Genomic DNA, 15,706 nt, shown 5'->3' with positions numbered 1-15,706 from the left:
GATGGAAGCGATCCCACATCGATAAATTGACGGAAGGGAAGGGATGAGGGGCCTATAAATAGGCGTAGGGGGGCTTGATGAAATGTTTGTCTTACCTGTTAGGGAGTAAATGATGACGGGTCAATGCTCGTTTAGAGATGACTTGTCGTGCGGATGCTACTATTATGAACTCACGGTACATGAGGCGAGTGAGCGCCCACCCTACTAGGATCATTTGGGGAGCTTGCCCGTCCGTTTCCGGTATGGGGCCCTATCAAATTTCTCCATTTAATCCCTTTTTCCTTTCTAATATCATTTGCTGGGTTAGACTTGTAATTTTATTTTATTTATGTTCTTTAACTAATATATATATTCGCATTTGGGTTTCTTGTCATTTGCACACTTTATGATCGATCAACTTGACTGAGAACATGTTTAATGGAGAGACTAGTAACATTTTATGATTGATTATGTTCTAATGGAGAGATTAGTAACACTATGATCAATCAAACAAGTTAATTTAATTTGGTTTAAGAAAATTCAACTAAGGAGAATTATAATCTAATTAGAGAATATTCAAGGTTTTTTTTCCTCCATACATAAGACAAAGTTATGTAGTCATTTGAGGCTATCGATAAGGAGGAAGGACCTAATTATGATGGTTTTGGAGAAACGGGTCGTCAGGACTTGGTTTAGCTGAGGATGGTAATTAGTACCTGATGAGTCTCCCCAAATAGACACCCTTGGTCTAAGTTTTAACACCAAAGTCCACTTTGAATTGACAATTGTGGATTCATAGACTGAATATAAGTTCTATGGTAGAAAATCTTTAGATACACTAGTTACATCACCTCACATCACTACATTTGTTCGGTCAAATTGCCAGAGAGTGATTCAGGCGGACAAACATGATTAACCAGACTCTTGCATTAATTTTTGACAATTATTAAACTGTGCGGCTTAAAATAAATGAAGCATGGAAAAGTACTGAGGAGGGAGAGGATGAACGGAGAAGAAAATATGAGATGGTAAAACCTTGGGGGCCATTAGTGTCCAAAAAAAGAAGAAGAAATTGGAGAAAAAAGAACATTCAATTCATATCAAATTATTACTCCATTATTCAAAACAAACTCCCCCACCCTACACTGATCGATATTGTTAGATAAATGAAACATTAAGACATTTGGGTTTTAATTTCACCTACTCTTTTGCCCTTTCCACCTTTTTATATTTCCAATGGGTATTAGATTTGCGGATAAAAAATTGGTGTATGGTTCAGCTGTTCTTATTTGGGTTGAGTTTGGTACCCAACCAAATTATTGCTACCCTTATGATATGCTCTGCCTACATACCTATAGGCATTTATGCACCACTTTCTCATCATCAAAGACCTCTCATTTCAATTTGGAAGACAGTTTCTCAAAATTGTTTAGTTCAAGTTAATTATCCTATCACACAATTTTACCATTAATGTTTTATGTTTTACTTATAAAAAAAAAAAAAAACTTAATTCTTTACTAAAAACGAATTTACACTAATGTTTCAAACTTGTCAACCTTTTGATATAAATATAACTGTCAATTTACATATATATTAATGGGTTAGAACAAATACCTAATTTATGTGGATAAACATTTCAATAAATAACCTAACATTCAAATATATTTTACAACTATATAAAATAAATCATTACAATATATAATCAATACTTTCGCTTTCTTTTAAAATAAATTAAAAAAAAAAGTTAATTGTTGTATATTAGAATTTAAGAGTTAAGTCGTTTCGTTTCTGATTTTAAATCATGTTGACTTAATGGGAGAGATTAAATTAGATTTTAAATTAAAGAAAATTTAAGATCAAAATAAATTAATAATGAAAATATAATTGATGACGGTTGAGGTGAAACCAAATGCAAGATGAACGGCTGATATAGCATTGATAAATTCCACGTGTCAAATTTTTGTTGGCTTATTGTTTCGGATTTCTTTCCGAATTACCAAATTACCAAAACCAACTGAACCCACTTTCAAAACACAGAAGAAATCAAATTATTCACTCTGCCTCCTCCCGTTTCCCCGCTCCATCTTCTTCTTCGTCTTCTTCTTCAACCTCCGCCACCTGAAACTGCAGAAATTCCAGCCATCGCCATTCTTTATGGCTTCCGATTCCGGTTGCGATTTTAAATCCCATTTGGCCTCTGAAATCTTCTCCTTCTCCGCTCGTACTGTCTCTTGCGCTCATCGCCATTTTAGCCGCCCTTTCTTCGATTGGTATCGCCTTCTTGGGGTATGGTTCCCCTGTTTTTCTGATTTCATGGATTTTTGTTTGTTTCTTTGTTCTTTAATCGGTTTTGATAGGTCGAAGAAGATGCTGGAATCGATTCTATTCGTAGGAGATATCTTAAGCTTGGTGGGATTTCCCTTTTCTTTCTCTTTCCATTGCGATTCTGTTTAGTTTTTGGATTGTTTCGTTTCTGTTCATGAGAATGTGCTTTGGATTTGCAGCTCTCCAACTTCATCCAGACAAAAACCCTCACCCCAAAGCGGAATTTGCCTTCAAGCTTGTCTCTCAGGTTCGATTCGATTCATTTTCTGAAATGTTCTTTGTGATTTTGCCTTTTTTCTTTTTTTGTAATGGATTTTGGATCACTGTTCGTTTGTTTGTTTGTTTTGCATTTAATTTCTTTAATCATGAACTACTCGTGATCTTTGATGAACTTTAATGCAATATCAATTTAGAGGTTGAGGAATTTGAATGGGTATCTGTAGGGATATGCTTGTTTGAGTGATAATGTGAAGAGAAGGGCATTTGATTTGGATAGAATGAAGAAATTCTGCCCTGATTGCAACACAATTCCTTATACAAACTTGAATGCCTTGAATGTATTGGGAAGCTTTAACAAGAACAACAAACATGGAGGCGTCAAGAACATTAAGGAGAGATTGAGAGAAGAATCAAATGTGATTGAGAATTGTTTGCTGAAGAACACCAGCAGATTCCATCACATAAACCACAAAGAATCCCCAATCTTCAACCCTTCTGATTATGTAAGTCAAGGGTACCCTCATTTTCGAACCCGAATTCACCCGAAACCGCAGAATTTTCGGTGTTTTCGATCGGGGAATTCGTTGAAGTATGAACAAGGTAGGGGGAAGTTTGAGTACCCATTGTTTGAGGTTAGATCAGAAAGCTTTCATTTACAGGAACAATCAGCTTTTGTTTATTCAAATGATAGCAAACCCCATTGATTAGAACTCGTTTCTTCCTTCTTTGAGCAACTAAATTCTTTCTTCCACACTGTTTTAGAGTTTTTCAAGTTACAGCAAATTCTTCCCCGCTGTCTTTTGATTAACTTTTGGCCTGTTCTTAAAATGTTTTAGGATTAGTTCCAAATCTTATTAAAGTGGGAGAGAACTTTCTTCCTTATACTTGAATTTAAGTACTAAATTCCACAAATTTAAGAATGTTAATCAATAGGTACGTTCATTACTATTCTAATATTATTCTAATATTGATAGTTATTATGTTAATTATACTAATTTATTATTATTATTAAAATTAAGTTGATTAAAAAATTCTTTGAAATAATAATTGACATAGGAGGTAGTTCTCTTTCATGTCATGTCTCCCTCAGTCCCCACAAAAATAAATAAATTTCATAACGTATAGGAATTGACATAGGAGGCAGTTCCCGTTCATATTCTGCCTCCCCTCAGTCTCCATAAAAATAAATATAATTTTACGAGTATAGGAATTGATATAGGAGGTAATTCTCGAAATAATATAGAAAATTTTTTAAAATTTCAAGTATAAAAATTGACCTAGGAGATAATTTCCATTCCTATTCTAGACTCAGGTATCATGTGGGCATGTCGCTGATTGAGGCAACTCCCAAGAGTGGGAACTGTCTCTCTTTGAATGAGCTTTTGGTTTCATTTGTCCATTCAAATTCAGCCTTCCAATTCCCCACCACACACCCTATTTATATTTTTATTTATTTATTTATTTTCCCATATTTATGATTCTTAGCCTTTGAACTTCAATATTCATACATAAATCAATCACTTTTATTTTTATTTCAATTATTTTGTTTCACTTCTCAAATCATATCTATATGTTTTTCTTTTTAACTCCTCTCGAATTTGACTCATCCGATGAAGAAAAAAAAAAAAAAAAAGTAATAAATTAGTTTTGAAAGGAGAGCGAAAGAATAACGGTTAAAAGACGGAATTACCCGTTTCATGATTTTAGAAAATTTCTCTATAAAAAATGAGTGAGTTTGCTGTTCAAATAGATTGTGTTATTTTAATAAAATTAAATTATATATATATATATATATATATATATATATATATTGGATAGCTGAAGACAAACAAGAAGAGGGTATGGATGGTGTGGTGTCCTTTCCATTATCATGTATTCCTTGTTTTGTAAAAGAAGACACAAATTAATTAATTGTGGGGATGATTTCGTTTTTGCCAATTTAATTTCCATTTAATTAATTTAGAATTTGATAATTTTATTTCATTACAATATTTTTTTCTCGTACTCACATGCATAAAATGATCGAGATAAACAAAAGAAGACAAGTCGATATAGCAAAAGATGACGAGCGGGTGTAAAATTAAATTAAAGGAATTTGAGAGAACGAGCGAGAGAGAGCTAAGTGGTAGAGATAGAGTTTTTTTGGTCAGACAAGTCCCTGAACTTTAAAAACTTTAAAATTTGTTGAGTCTCTAAGCTTTTAAATTTTTTATTTTTCTCATGAATTTTAATTTTAACATATTATTTTGTCACCTAATAACAATTTAATCCACAGGGTTAATGTTAATATATTAATATAATTACAACTAAAATAAAATATTTTTAAAAGTAAGAATGAAAATAAAATAAATATTTAAAAATTTTGATTTATTTTCCACAAAAGGCAAGGCAAGAATAAAACCAATATTTTTTTCCCTTTCTATTTATGGATTAAGTTGTTTGAAATCTAAAATAAACTCCAATGCTAATATCAACGGTCTCAACTTTTTTATATTTTTTGAAATATCATAAACATTTAATACCAATTAATATATTTACTCAAAATAATAATTATTATTACAAATTAACGGTAACCGCATCCAACAAAAAAAAAAAAAAAAACTNAAACATTATATGACTGTACATGTGCTGACGTGTCTGACTGGTCTGACTCATCAGCCACCCACCACTGCCAATTAAAAAGTTAAATTAATCTTTCTAATTTATTTTAAAATACTAATACTCATAAAAATTTTAAAAATAATAAATATTTTTAAAGCTGTTAAAAAAAAATTTAAGTGTATTTTTATTCCAAATTATAAGATTTTTCTTTTTTATTCTTAGGGTCGGAAAGAAACGAGTAAGTGTACTTATTCAAGTCTATCGCTAGTAGATATTATCTCTTTGATCTGTTACATATTATCGTCTTAAAAACAAATGGGAGGTTTCTACCTCTTATAAGAAATGTTTTGTTCTTCTTTTTCGGATCTCACAAGAAGTATTTTGAATTTATAATTATGAATGTTGTGACGGTTTCATTTAATAAGTTTGCGATAAAGTGGTTTAAAAACTATATAATATAATTTATCGAGTTGGAATTTCATCAAACAATTATATCGTATACCAATTTATTTTTGTTTTTTTTTTATCCCAAAATTGAATTATTTCATGTTCCTTTTATTGAACATATAAAACAAAATAATGAAAAGGATGATACATCAATGAGTTGGTCACAATATTACATATATATATATATATATATATATATATATATCAATCATTTTGTCAAAGGATCATTGATTAATGCAAATATACATATATTTTGATGTAATTATGAAGATTATAGCTATAGAATAAGTTGAATATATGCTTTATTATAATTTTAATTTAAAATTAAACGTTACTGATACGATATTATTTCACAATATAATTGTTTTTATTAAAATATTGGACGAAATATCGAGATCCAGTGATGATTAAAATACTTGTTTGAATTAAGTTTGAACGAGCTAGATTTTACCATGACGATTTTTTATTTAACATTCTAATGTTTTCTTTAACGTTCGTAGTAGTTTTTAAACATTTATTAAAAGAAACGGTATTTTTTCTTGTAACGATCAATACCCAGGATTTTGAATTCAAGCTCGGCATGTGATTAGCTCGATATTCCCCTGCATTTCATAGCCATGTTACTTACTTTTAACTTCTAAGAGTGAAAACTATTTTTACCGACCAACACGAGTATTTACCGTATATTTTGTCCTTACTCACATGTATTATAGAAAAATTCTCAAATAGTCACCCAACTTAGAATTGATCTCAACAAAAAAAAGACGGTACATCTTGTTAGTATAGACAGTGACTTTAAAGTGTTCTAAACATTTTTTTAGTCATTTTATTTTTAGGATTGCTCTCATTCGGATATGGTAGTATTCTCTTACTCGGGATAATTATGGTAAAAAATAAGAAAAAAAAAACATAGTAATTAAAGGAGGAAGAGGAAGAAGATGTGTTCGTTAGTGTGTTTTGTGTTTTGTGTTTTGTGTGTTTGTTTGTTGGGTGATGTTGTTCTGTCAACTGATTGATGCCAGCCTGGCATCCCCGCTATCATTGATCATGGGTCCCATCTCTCCTCTCCTTCTGTCAACCCACATGCCCTTTCATTGCTCCCATCCCATGCACCCTTTCTCACACAGGCGTCACTCGTCCCGTCTTATTATTCGAGTCGATAATTTTACAATTTGACGCTCCTCCGTGTGGGATCGTATTGAAAAATTTTGAACATACATCGACTAGTTACTAGGAGTCGTCGTGTCATGTCGGGTATGTTGTAGTTCCGTGTTCTCTATGGGAGTTGTTCCATTGGGATAAGACAATGAAAAAATAGGGTTGGTTTGTTGGGTTATTTGGTTTTTTTTAGCCCTTGTGGATTCAACAAACGTCATCGAATTCTCTCTCTTTTGGGCATTGGAGGCGAAACGCCCAAATTTTAAGTCCAGGAGAAGAAGACATAGGCATAGGGCAAAACCCTTTTGCTGTGATGGAGGGCCGTTTCAAACAATTTTGTCGGCGATAGACGTTATTAATCATATTCACAAACAGGGTAATTGCCAATTAGTGGCAATTAATGTTGTTGCTAATCAAAATTTCCCCTTGCTTTTGTTTTTGATTTTATTCTCCCAAGCAAGAACAAGGCAGATTTTCTTCACCCGTTTCCTTCTTTTCTTTCTTTTTAGTTTTGGGGTGGATTTGGTTGTTTCTCTCTCTCTCTCTCTCTCGGCTGTCGTTTTTACAGCGTATATTGCCCTCGTTTCCTTCCTTTCCCTACAATTTCCTTATGTAAGTTCTTGATTTTGGTTGTGCATTTGAGATGGACAGAGTCATGGAGAAGCGTTGAGTCGGTGTGCGACCCCTTTAGNCTCCCCTTTGCCTTGCCGTGTTTGCTGCTGGTTTGCCTCTTCTTCATCTCGATTTCTCTTCTTTTTGGTCATTGTCGTTCCTGGCTTTGACCAATGAGGATGCTAGTAAGTACGTTTCTTTTATCTGGGTTTTCTTTGTTTTTTTGTTTTACGAATCATTTTATGTCGATTTCTGAAGAACCCCTTTTGTTCTTACCCTTGTTTTTCAATGTCTTTCACCATCTGTTTCATCTCTGTGTTCTTTACAGATGGTCCAGAAACCCTTTTTGACTTTTCCTGATTTGTATCCCTTTCCTTGATGATGTTGATTTTCTCGCAGGTTTTGATTTCCAGATTTGATGTTCTTCTGAATTCCTCTTTGATCTGTTCTTCATCTTGTCGGATTAGTTTTTTCTTGCGATTTTGGGCGATTTGTTATCTGGGTTTCCACCATTGTTGTCTTTTTAAGCTTCTTTTGGTTCATTCTTTAGGTGGCATTGCTGCTGTTGCTACAATTGAGCAATGCTGCGAAGATTATTGGTGATGAGCTCTCCGGACAGTGCAATTCTAAGCCAATATTAGATCCAAGGCCACACAGTGTGTCTATCTTGGAGTTTGGGGCTGTTGGTGATGGCAAAACTCTCAACACCATTGCCTTCCAAAACGCCATTTTCTATCTCAAATCCTTTGCTGATAAGGGTGGAGCTCAGCTTTATGTTCCACCGGGAAAATGGCTCACTGGAAGCATTAATCTCACTAGCCATCTTACCCTTTTTCTGGAAAAAGGTGCTACCATTCTTGGCTCTCAGGTATGTTCTTATTCTTGGATGAACAAAGTGTTTGATTTTAGGCATTTGTTTTGTAATTATCGATCGTCTCTTAAACACAGGACCCGTCCCATTGGGAACTTGTCAATCCGTTACCTTCGTATGGTAGAGGCGTTGAAGTTCCAGGGAAACGATACCGGAGCTTGATAAATGGTTACAATTTACACGATGTTGTAATAACAGGTTTGTCGTTTGTTCGACGCTTGATTTAGAATCTAGTTTTTGCGTATGCGATTCACTCGTATGAACATGTGTTATTGTCTTGATTTTCGATGTGCTAGGTGATGATGGTGTCATTGATGGACAGGGTTTGGTTTGGTGGGATTGGTTCACCTCTCATTCCTTAAACTACAGCCGTCCTCACCTCGTGGAATTTGAGGATTCGGAATATGTAGTTGTTTCGAATCTCAGTTTCTTGAATACTCCTGCTTATAATATCCATCCAGTTTACTGCAGGTATGTCGTAACGTAGCTACTAGAATTCAGTTTCTTCTGCCTTTGTTTGTTCGTTTCACGTTGTTCGTATTTGTGAGCGAATCTGTATTGAAACATAAGTGTTTCATGTGCAGTAATGTCTATGTTTTCAACATCTCTGTCTCTGCACCTTCTGAATCTCCCTACACTGTTGGAATAGTCCCAGGTTTGTAATGCTTTCTTAGCTTCCTCATTGTCATTTGTTCGACTATTGGTGTGGGCTCCTCTGGCCGAATGGCTCGAGCACCATTGAAGAATATCTCATTTAATCGATCTCTCGCTCTCTCTCTCTCTCTGTCTCTCACGCACACACACCACGTAGTGCTCAGGAGAAGATGCCATCGAGAAAGATATCAAGGGCAGTTTGCTAAATGTCGTTAGCTCGTTTAAGGAAAACAAGTTCTTATGATTCGGGTTTGAGTCTAGAAAAGATGACTCGTTAGGAGTTTTCGACACGTAGTGGGATAGCATCATGATTAGAATGATTTATTGTGGGGTAATGTTTCGACATACATTTCATGGATTCATTAATGATGATCAAACCCGGACTTAAAATCTAGAAGTACGATGCGATTCGTTCATTTTTGCTTGTATTTAATAAGGCGATGACGCCTTTTCTAAATAAAATTTGATTGGTGCTTTCAGATTCTTCTGATCATGTATGCATAGAGGGCTGCAACATTGCCACGGGATATGACGCCATCGTCTTGAAGAGTGGCTGGGATCAGTATGGTATAGCCTATGGTAGACCATCTAAAAACATACACATCAGAAACGTCCACCTTCAGTCGTCTTCAGGTTCGTCCATTGCCTTTGGTAGCGAGATGTCTGGTGGGATATCTAATGTTCTTGTCGAGCACGTGCACTTGTACAACTCGTCTACTGGCATTGAATTCAGAACTACCAAGGGAAGAGGAGGTTACATTAAAGGAATAGTTATATCAGACGTTGAAATGGAAAACATATCCACGGGATTCAGTGCCTCGGGTCATTTCGGGTCACATCCAGACGACGAGTTCGATCCTAACGCACTTCCGATCGTGCAGGACATAACGTTGCAGAATGTTCGAGGCACAAACATTAAAATTGCTGGAAACTTCACTGGGCTACAGGAATCTCCCTTCACTTCAATCTATTTATCCAACATTACCTTTTCAATGAATTCATCTTCTTCCACTTCTTGGATCTGTTCAGATGTTTCTGGGTACTCGGAATCCGTGATCCCGGCGCCCTGTTCTGATCTCGATACTCGATATTCAATTTCTTCATTAGCAGCGAATTCAGCTGGAAAAGCTGCTGTTTTATGAAGCCTTTGCCATCCAAGGTACAACAATATATATATTTTCAACCCTTGTCTTCTCCAAGTCAAGCAAGATTCTTTCAAATAAAAACCACATGTCTAGATTACTTGTTTTCTTCATTCTCTTAGAATTCCGTTCGTTCGTTCATGTTTCGGTCTGCAGATTTATTTGTACAGTTCGATTTCTTCATTCACGTGTAAGGAAATTTTTGGTAGTGATTTTTACAGGTCTTTCGGTTTCGTTTGTGTTGCGTTTTTTTTTTAAATTATTCCCTTCACCCTCTCCCCCCCTCAAGAGCTTGGTGCTTTGTAAGTTCACTGTAAATTGTTCATTTGTTGTGAAGAGCTGAAAGGATAAAACTCTTGTTGATGTGAAAAGCAATTCATGTGAAGCCAAGTGATTGGAATAAAGGGATCTTGGTGACACTTTGCTGCTTGTTAAGTGAATTAAGCTCGGTGTTTTTTTTTTGTCATGACATTTTCCACATGTCGATTTCTTACTGGTTTGTCTCTTACTGATGTTTGAATGTACACTGTCTTTCATTGTTCTTCAGATGTTCTTCCCTGGATTAAAATATTTTGAATTTTTCAGACATTATTCACATGGTCGATTGTGTTTTTTTACTATTGCTTGTTCTTAATTTAGTATTGGAATCTGTCACATGCTGCTGCTGTGTAATTGACTAGATGTCATCTTGTCCTTTTTATGTGGTCGTATGACTAAACTTTGAGATCCCACGTCGGTTGGAGATAGGAATGAAACATTGTTTATCAGGGTGTTGTTTTAAAAACCGTGAGGGAAAGCCTAGACCTAGAAGGGATAGCCCAAAAAGGATGATATCTGCTAGCGGTGGATTTGGGCGGTTACAAATAGTATAAGAGCCAGATACTGAACGGTGTGCCAGCGAGAACGCTGGGTTCCTAAGGTAAGGGGGTGGATCGTGAGATCCCTCATCGGTTGGAGAGGGGAACGAAACATTGCTCGTAAAGTGTAGAAACCTCTCCCTAACAAACGCGTTTTAAAAACCTTCAAGGGAAACGTGAAAGGGTTAGCCCAAAAAAGATAATATCTGCTAGTGGTGGACTTTCAGACACCAAACAGTGTGCCAGCGAGAACGCTGGGCTCCCAAGGGAGTGGATCGTGAGATCCCCTCATCGGTTGGAGAGGGGAACGAAACATTGTTCATAAAGGTGTGGAAACCTCTCCCTAACAAACGTGGTTTAGCTCAAAAAAGATAATATCTGCTAGGAGTGGATTTGGGCTATTACAAATTGTATTAGAACCTGATATCGAGCGGTGTGCCAGCTAGGACGTTGGTCCCGAAGAGGGGTGGATTGTGAGATTCATTCTCTCGGGTTGGGTGTTATATATCAGTAAATATTAAAGCTATAAAAATCATTGTTTCTGTAAACATCTGTCAGCCATTGAAGCCATAAAAATCTTTACAACTTTACAAGATTCCCTACGTCGCCTTTACAAGAATGTTCTTCACCCTGTTTATCATATCAACCCATCATCAAAAAGTTTTAGAATTTTAGGATCAGATTCTCCCACCACTCCCACGTTTGGAATCTTATTCGTGTTCTTCTCTTGCGTGTTCATCAAAAACTCTTCCTTCATTAAATCACTTCCCCTTCAATTTACTTTACATTAGATTACAAGCGTTCGGATTCTCGTCGCTGAATATTGATGTGATGTTCCCGTTGTTGTTGCTGCTTATGCCTGTGTTGTTATAGTCGTCGTTGTAACGGTCCATTCTCGGGCTATAATGGTTGGAGGATGACTGCTGTGGTATGTATTCATAGGCGTATGGGGAGGGCTTATGGGTTGTCAATGGTCGGATGTACTCTGTTACGTATGGTGATGGTTGGTATGTGTTGTAGCTGTGTATCACTGTCATTGGATGCGTCGATGTCGACCCGTGAATTGTTCTTGGGATATTGTGGTGGTAGTTGTGGCTTGAGGTGCGTCCATGGCCTTGTTCGGATTGGTGGTGTTGGACTACATGGCCATGGCTGTGTTCAGCTGGGTGGTGGTGGGTTACGTGGCCGTGGCTATGCTCGGGTGGCTGTTGGTGGATTACGTGGCCGTGATCGGGTGGTTGATGATGGCTTACTACATGGCTATGCTCAGGTTGATGTTGGTGAACCACGTACCCGTTCATGGGTGACTGTTGATGGCCTACATGGCCATGTTCTGGTAGTTGATGAACCACGTGGCTATTCTCAGGTTGATGTGAGACGACCTGGCCAGGCTCTGGTCCTAGGTGGTGGACAACACCGGGTTCCAAGGAACTCTGGTGGACGACATGGCCGTGTTCCGATGGCTGGTTGTGCGTAACATGAACCTGTCCGACCTCATGTGAGCCAAGAGGCTGTGTTGCTTGTACGGTAGCATTGGTCAAATCAAACTGTTGGCCCGAATGAGCTTCGTGGACGGTCGTTTGACCAGGTGCTACCTCAGCATGTGAATGTCCAGGTAGCCCATCGACCACCGCCATGTCATGCGACGGAGGAGGAGCTTCCGCTTCGCCACCAATAGGCAGTGGATTATCAGGGAGTTGAGTAGAAGCTTGTGGATCTGCCTGTTCAGACTCGGAACAAATGGTGGCTATCTTCCTGGTTTTCTTAATGGCTTTCATGATTCTATCTGGATCAGCCCATCCGATGATTGTCAACTTCTGTTGGGGAAAGTCTATGTAGATATCGTAAATGCCTGCAACAGGTCAAGAAATCGATGAAGAAGACACAACCGTTTGAAAAACAACAAACACAAAGAATCCCGGTTCGTTTAGCTCACCATTGATTCCATACAACGCCTTCTTGATCTTCTGAACACACCCATTACAGTCCATTCGAACCTTTATCTCAAGAATCTTCGGTTTCTGCAGAAGAACATAAATGAATGAAATAATGATAGTTCATAAGAAGAACAAGAACAAGAACAAGAACACGAACAAGAAGAATACCTCGAGCTCGGGAATCATGAGGGAGAGGAAAGGGGAAAGAACACAAAGAGAGGGATTATTGAGAGAAGCAAAAGAAGAAGAGGGGATGGGAATATTTAAAAGGGGGGGGGGGGGGAAAAAAAANTGGGACATGCAAGGAATCCAAGACCGACCATTTTGGAAAGAATATTATCAACCAGGAAACCAATGACGAGGGTTTTACGGACTCCACCTGAGTTCATTCAAAGATGCGGCCTAATCCACCGACTTGGCTGCAGCTCGTTTTTAAAATGATACTGACGTGACAAACTATGAATATAAGGCTATTCGGGCCATTCAAACTATCTATATGTTTGCAACGATACTAGAAATTTTTTCCATCTACATGACCGTCCTCTTTGTTGCATCACTGTCACATGCCATCTATCACAATTGCACTTTTTTTGACATTAAGACAACAATTATCAGTGAGCAAGTCAGTAGCTTGGTTGGATGTATAGTCGAGTCTCGAGCCATGTTTTGAGAGAAAATATATTAGAAAACGTGGGTGTGAAAAATTGTTGAAAGTAAGTATTGTGAAAGTTAATTGCATTGAAAACATGTAGGCAAAAGTGATTACAATACTTGATCGGGGTAGGTTTGATGACTACTTGGTAGGGGTGTACATGGTCCGGGTTGGGTCGGGTTGGGGGATTTTTTTGACCCAACCCAAAAGTTCGGGTTGGTTGGATTGGTAACCCAACCCAACCCTCTATTTTCGGGTTGGGTTGTCAAATTTTTTTTTAAAAGTTTTATTTATCCACAATCTATAATTAATTGGGATACAATCTTAAATAAAATATATTAAAAGTTCTCAAACAAACACAAATTAATCTATAATTATTGACAAAAAAAAAAAAATCAATAAAAAATAACGAGCGAAAATGGTAACAAATTAATATAGTTCAATATTGTTATAAGCGTAAATGTTCATGGACTAACCTCAGTACCTAGCAAACCCATTAATATGAAAAAAATCTTCATAACACTTCTATATATTTTATTTATCTCGGGTCAACTCGAGCGTTTTGCCCATGAACCCGAAATCGAACTGATTCAGTTCGGGTTCAGAAAAATGAACCCAACCCTACCAGAAATGCTAATCCAATCCAACCCAACCCTTATAGTTCGGGTTGGGTTGGTCCGGGTTGTCGGGTTGCCGGGTTGAATGTACACCCCTAGTACTTGGTTTCCTATAGTACATTCTGAGGTGATTTAGGTCTGACAGGAGTAGACATGATTTGCAATAGAAAGGGTTTGACGTGTCAGGGCATGCAGCTATGGGCAACATGTTCTGGACAAGTATAATCGTGAGAGCACCGGCGCACTAATTGTTAGCTGGTTTATGAAATATGTCCTAACACGGTGTATAATTAACGAACTCACATTGATTATCAATAATTACTACAATAAATCAACTATTAGGGCAAAAGACATTTTTGTCCTTGAAGTTTAGTAGGTATTAATTGGGTTCATAAAAGCCCATATTTGAGGCATTGATTGGGTCGGAAAAGCGGCCCATTAAAGCCCATCAAAGCCAATAAAGCCCAAAATGACTGGGCAGGAAGATTCCGGGCAGGTCAAACTGGGAAGGACAAATCCGTCAATTAAAGGAAAAGATGGAAGGAGAAAATGGTAATTTAAGAGGCAGATACCCCACAGCCATTACGCAAGGGATACGGAGATAGGTGAGGAAGATGAATAAAAAGTGGTTCAAAATTATGATTCTGGACGCGTCTGCTCCTAAAATCTCCCTCTCTAATCCAATCCTCTCCCTCTCTAATCCAATCCTCTCCCTTACTTCTCTCTCTAATTCCAACAAATGGGGCTCAAGGGTTTCTCTTAGCTATCTTCCCTCTCTAGATTTTGCAAAACCCTAGTTTCTTCATCGTCTTTATCACTGTGTATATATCCAAGGAAACCTGGTCTTCCTTTTGTGTACGCTGCCACGGTTTTGGTGTTTGTTTGATTCTCTGTGTGGTTTTCTGCAATGTCAGTCTCCGGTGGTGTTTCGATTGCCCGAATCCGTGGGGAGAATCGGTTCTATCATCCACCTGCGATGCGGCGTCGTTTGCAGCAGCAGCAGCAGCAGCAGCAGCAACAGCAACAGCAGCAGCAGCAGCAGCAGAAGCAAACTGCCTTGGATTCTAAGGAGGTTGCTGCTGCTACTACTGCGAGGATCGATGAGTTGGAGAAGAGTGAGGTTGATGAGTGTCGTTCTTGGTCCACTCGCTCGGATTGCTCTGTTTCTGATCGTGGAGTTGCTGATTCTACTAATTTGGATCGGTTCTTGGAGTACACTACTCCCGTTGTTCCGGCTCAATGTTTTTCTCAATGTGAAATTTGGAGAACTCTCCATTTTTTTTTTTTTTNTTCGTGGTTTGGTTTTTAGGTCAATTGTTTCATTTTTTTTTGGTGGACTTGGAAGTGCCTTATTATGATGGAAATTGATGTTGGTTAGTCTTCGCGTATGAATTTCTGCGATTATGGTTCTTGTAATTATTAGGTTCAGGAAGATCTTATGGTTTAGTTGATTTATCTTGACGAAGATGTTGGAATCTTCCTTTTCGTTTTGCGTTTTATCTTCTTTGTTTTTCTTCAATGGATTTCTTTAGTATTATTCTTAAGGCCCCTCCCCCTTCTCTTTTGTGCTTCTACATTGTCTACTTGATCACTTTAACTTTAGTGTTAGTTTCTTCTTTTAATTTCCTTTTTTTT

At 37.3% G+C, this 15,706-nt stretch overlaps 3 protein-coding genes and 1 pseudogene across 7 annotated transcripts; 3 read left to right on the top strand and 1 right to left on the bottom strand.

The window, feature by feature from the left end:
• Window positions 1–110: 110 nt before the first annotated feature.
• LOC111799831 (dnaJ homolog subfamily C member 12-like) lies at window positions 111–3,274 on the top strand. Of its 2 annotated transcripts, XM_023683309.1 has the most exons (4): window positions 1,764–2,265; window positions 2,337–2,388; window positions 2,484–2,551; window positions 2,748–3,274. In XM_023683309.1, the coding sequence occupies exons 1-4, from the start codon at window positions 2,134–2,136 to the stop codon at window positions 3,225–3,227; spliced, it is 732 nt and encodes a 243-aa protein (XP_023539077.1). In that variant the 5' UTR covers window positions 1,764–2,133; the 3' UTR covers window positions 3,228–3,274. The 2 variants fall into 2 exon arrangements, with proteins under 2 accessions (XP_023539078.1, XP_023539077.1); XM_023683310.1 differs by lacking the exons at window positions 1,764–2,265; window positions 2,337–2,388 and adding an exon at window positions 111–240.
• A 3,671-nt stretch (window positions 3,275–6,945) lies between these two features.
• Window positions 6,946–11,890, top strand: LOC111800161 (probable polygalacturonase). Of its 4 annotated transcripts, XM_023683751.1 has the most exons (9): window positions 6,946–7,341; window positions 7,422–7,530; window positions 7,670–7,740; window positions 7,892–8,209; window positions 8,290–8,410; window positions 8,509–8,683; window positions 8,797–8,867; window positions 9,347–10,025; window positions 11,808–11,890. In XM_023683751.1, exons 3-8 carry the CDS (start codon window positions 7,720–7,722, stop codon window positions 10,006–10,008), a joined length of 1,368 nt encoding a protein of 455 aa, XP_023539519.1. In that variant the 5' UTR covers window positions 6,946–7,341; window positions 7,422–7,530; window positions 7,670–7,719; the 3' UTR covers window positions 10,009–10,025; window positions 11,808–11,890. The 4 variants fall into 4 exon arrangements, with proteins under 4 accessions (XP_023539519.1, XP_023539517.1, XP_023539520.1 ...); XM_023683749.1 differs by lacking the exon at window positions 11,808–11,890 and having other exon boundaries at window positions 6,948–7,341; window positions 9,347–10,516; XM_023683750.1 differs by lacking the exons at window positions 6,946–7,341; window positions 11,808–11,890 and having other exon boundaries at window positions 7,424–7,526; window positions 9,347–10,516.
• Window positions 11,373–13,049, bottom strand: LOC111800162 (heavy metal-associated isoprenylated plant protein 35-like). The gene is made up of 3 exons (XM_023683754.1): window positions 12,971–13,049; window positions 12,802–12,886; window positions 11,373–12,717 (listed from the first exon to the last, which is right to left on the bottom strand). Exons 1-3 carry the CDS (start codon window positions 12,986–12,988, stop codon window positions 11,648–11,650), a joined length of 1,173 nt encoding a protein of 390 aa, XP_023539522.1. The 5' UTR covers window positions 12,989–13,049; the 3' UTR covers window positions 11,373–11,647.
• A 1,655-nt stretch (window positions 13,050–14,704) lies between these two features.
• LOC111800692 overlaps window positions 14,705–15,706 on the top strand; it is a 4,322-nt pseudogene continuing 3,320 nt past the window's right edge.

The sequence above is a fragment of the Cucurbita pepo genome, chromosome LG08 (assembly GCF_002806865.2).
Source record: "Cucurbita pepo subsp. pepo cultivar mu-cu-16 chromosome LG08, ASM280686v2, whole genome shotgun sequence".
Taxonomy (NCBI): domain Eukaryota; kingdom Viridiplantae; phylum Streptophyta; class Magnoliopsida; order Cucurbitales; family Cucurbitaceae; genus Cucurbita; species Cucurbita pepo.
The sequence above is the reverse complement of the archived record's forward strand: the minus strand, read 5'-3'. Positions and strand labels throughout refer to the sequence as shown.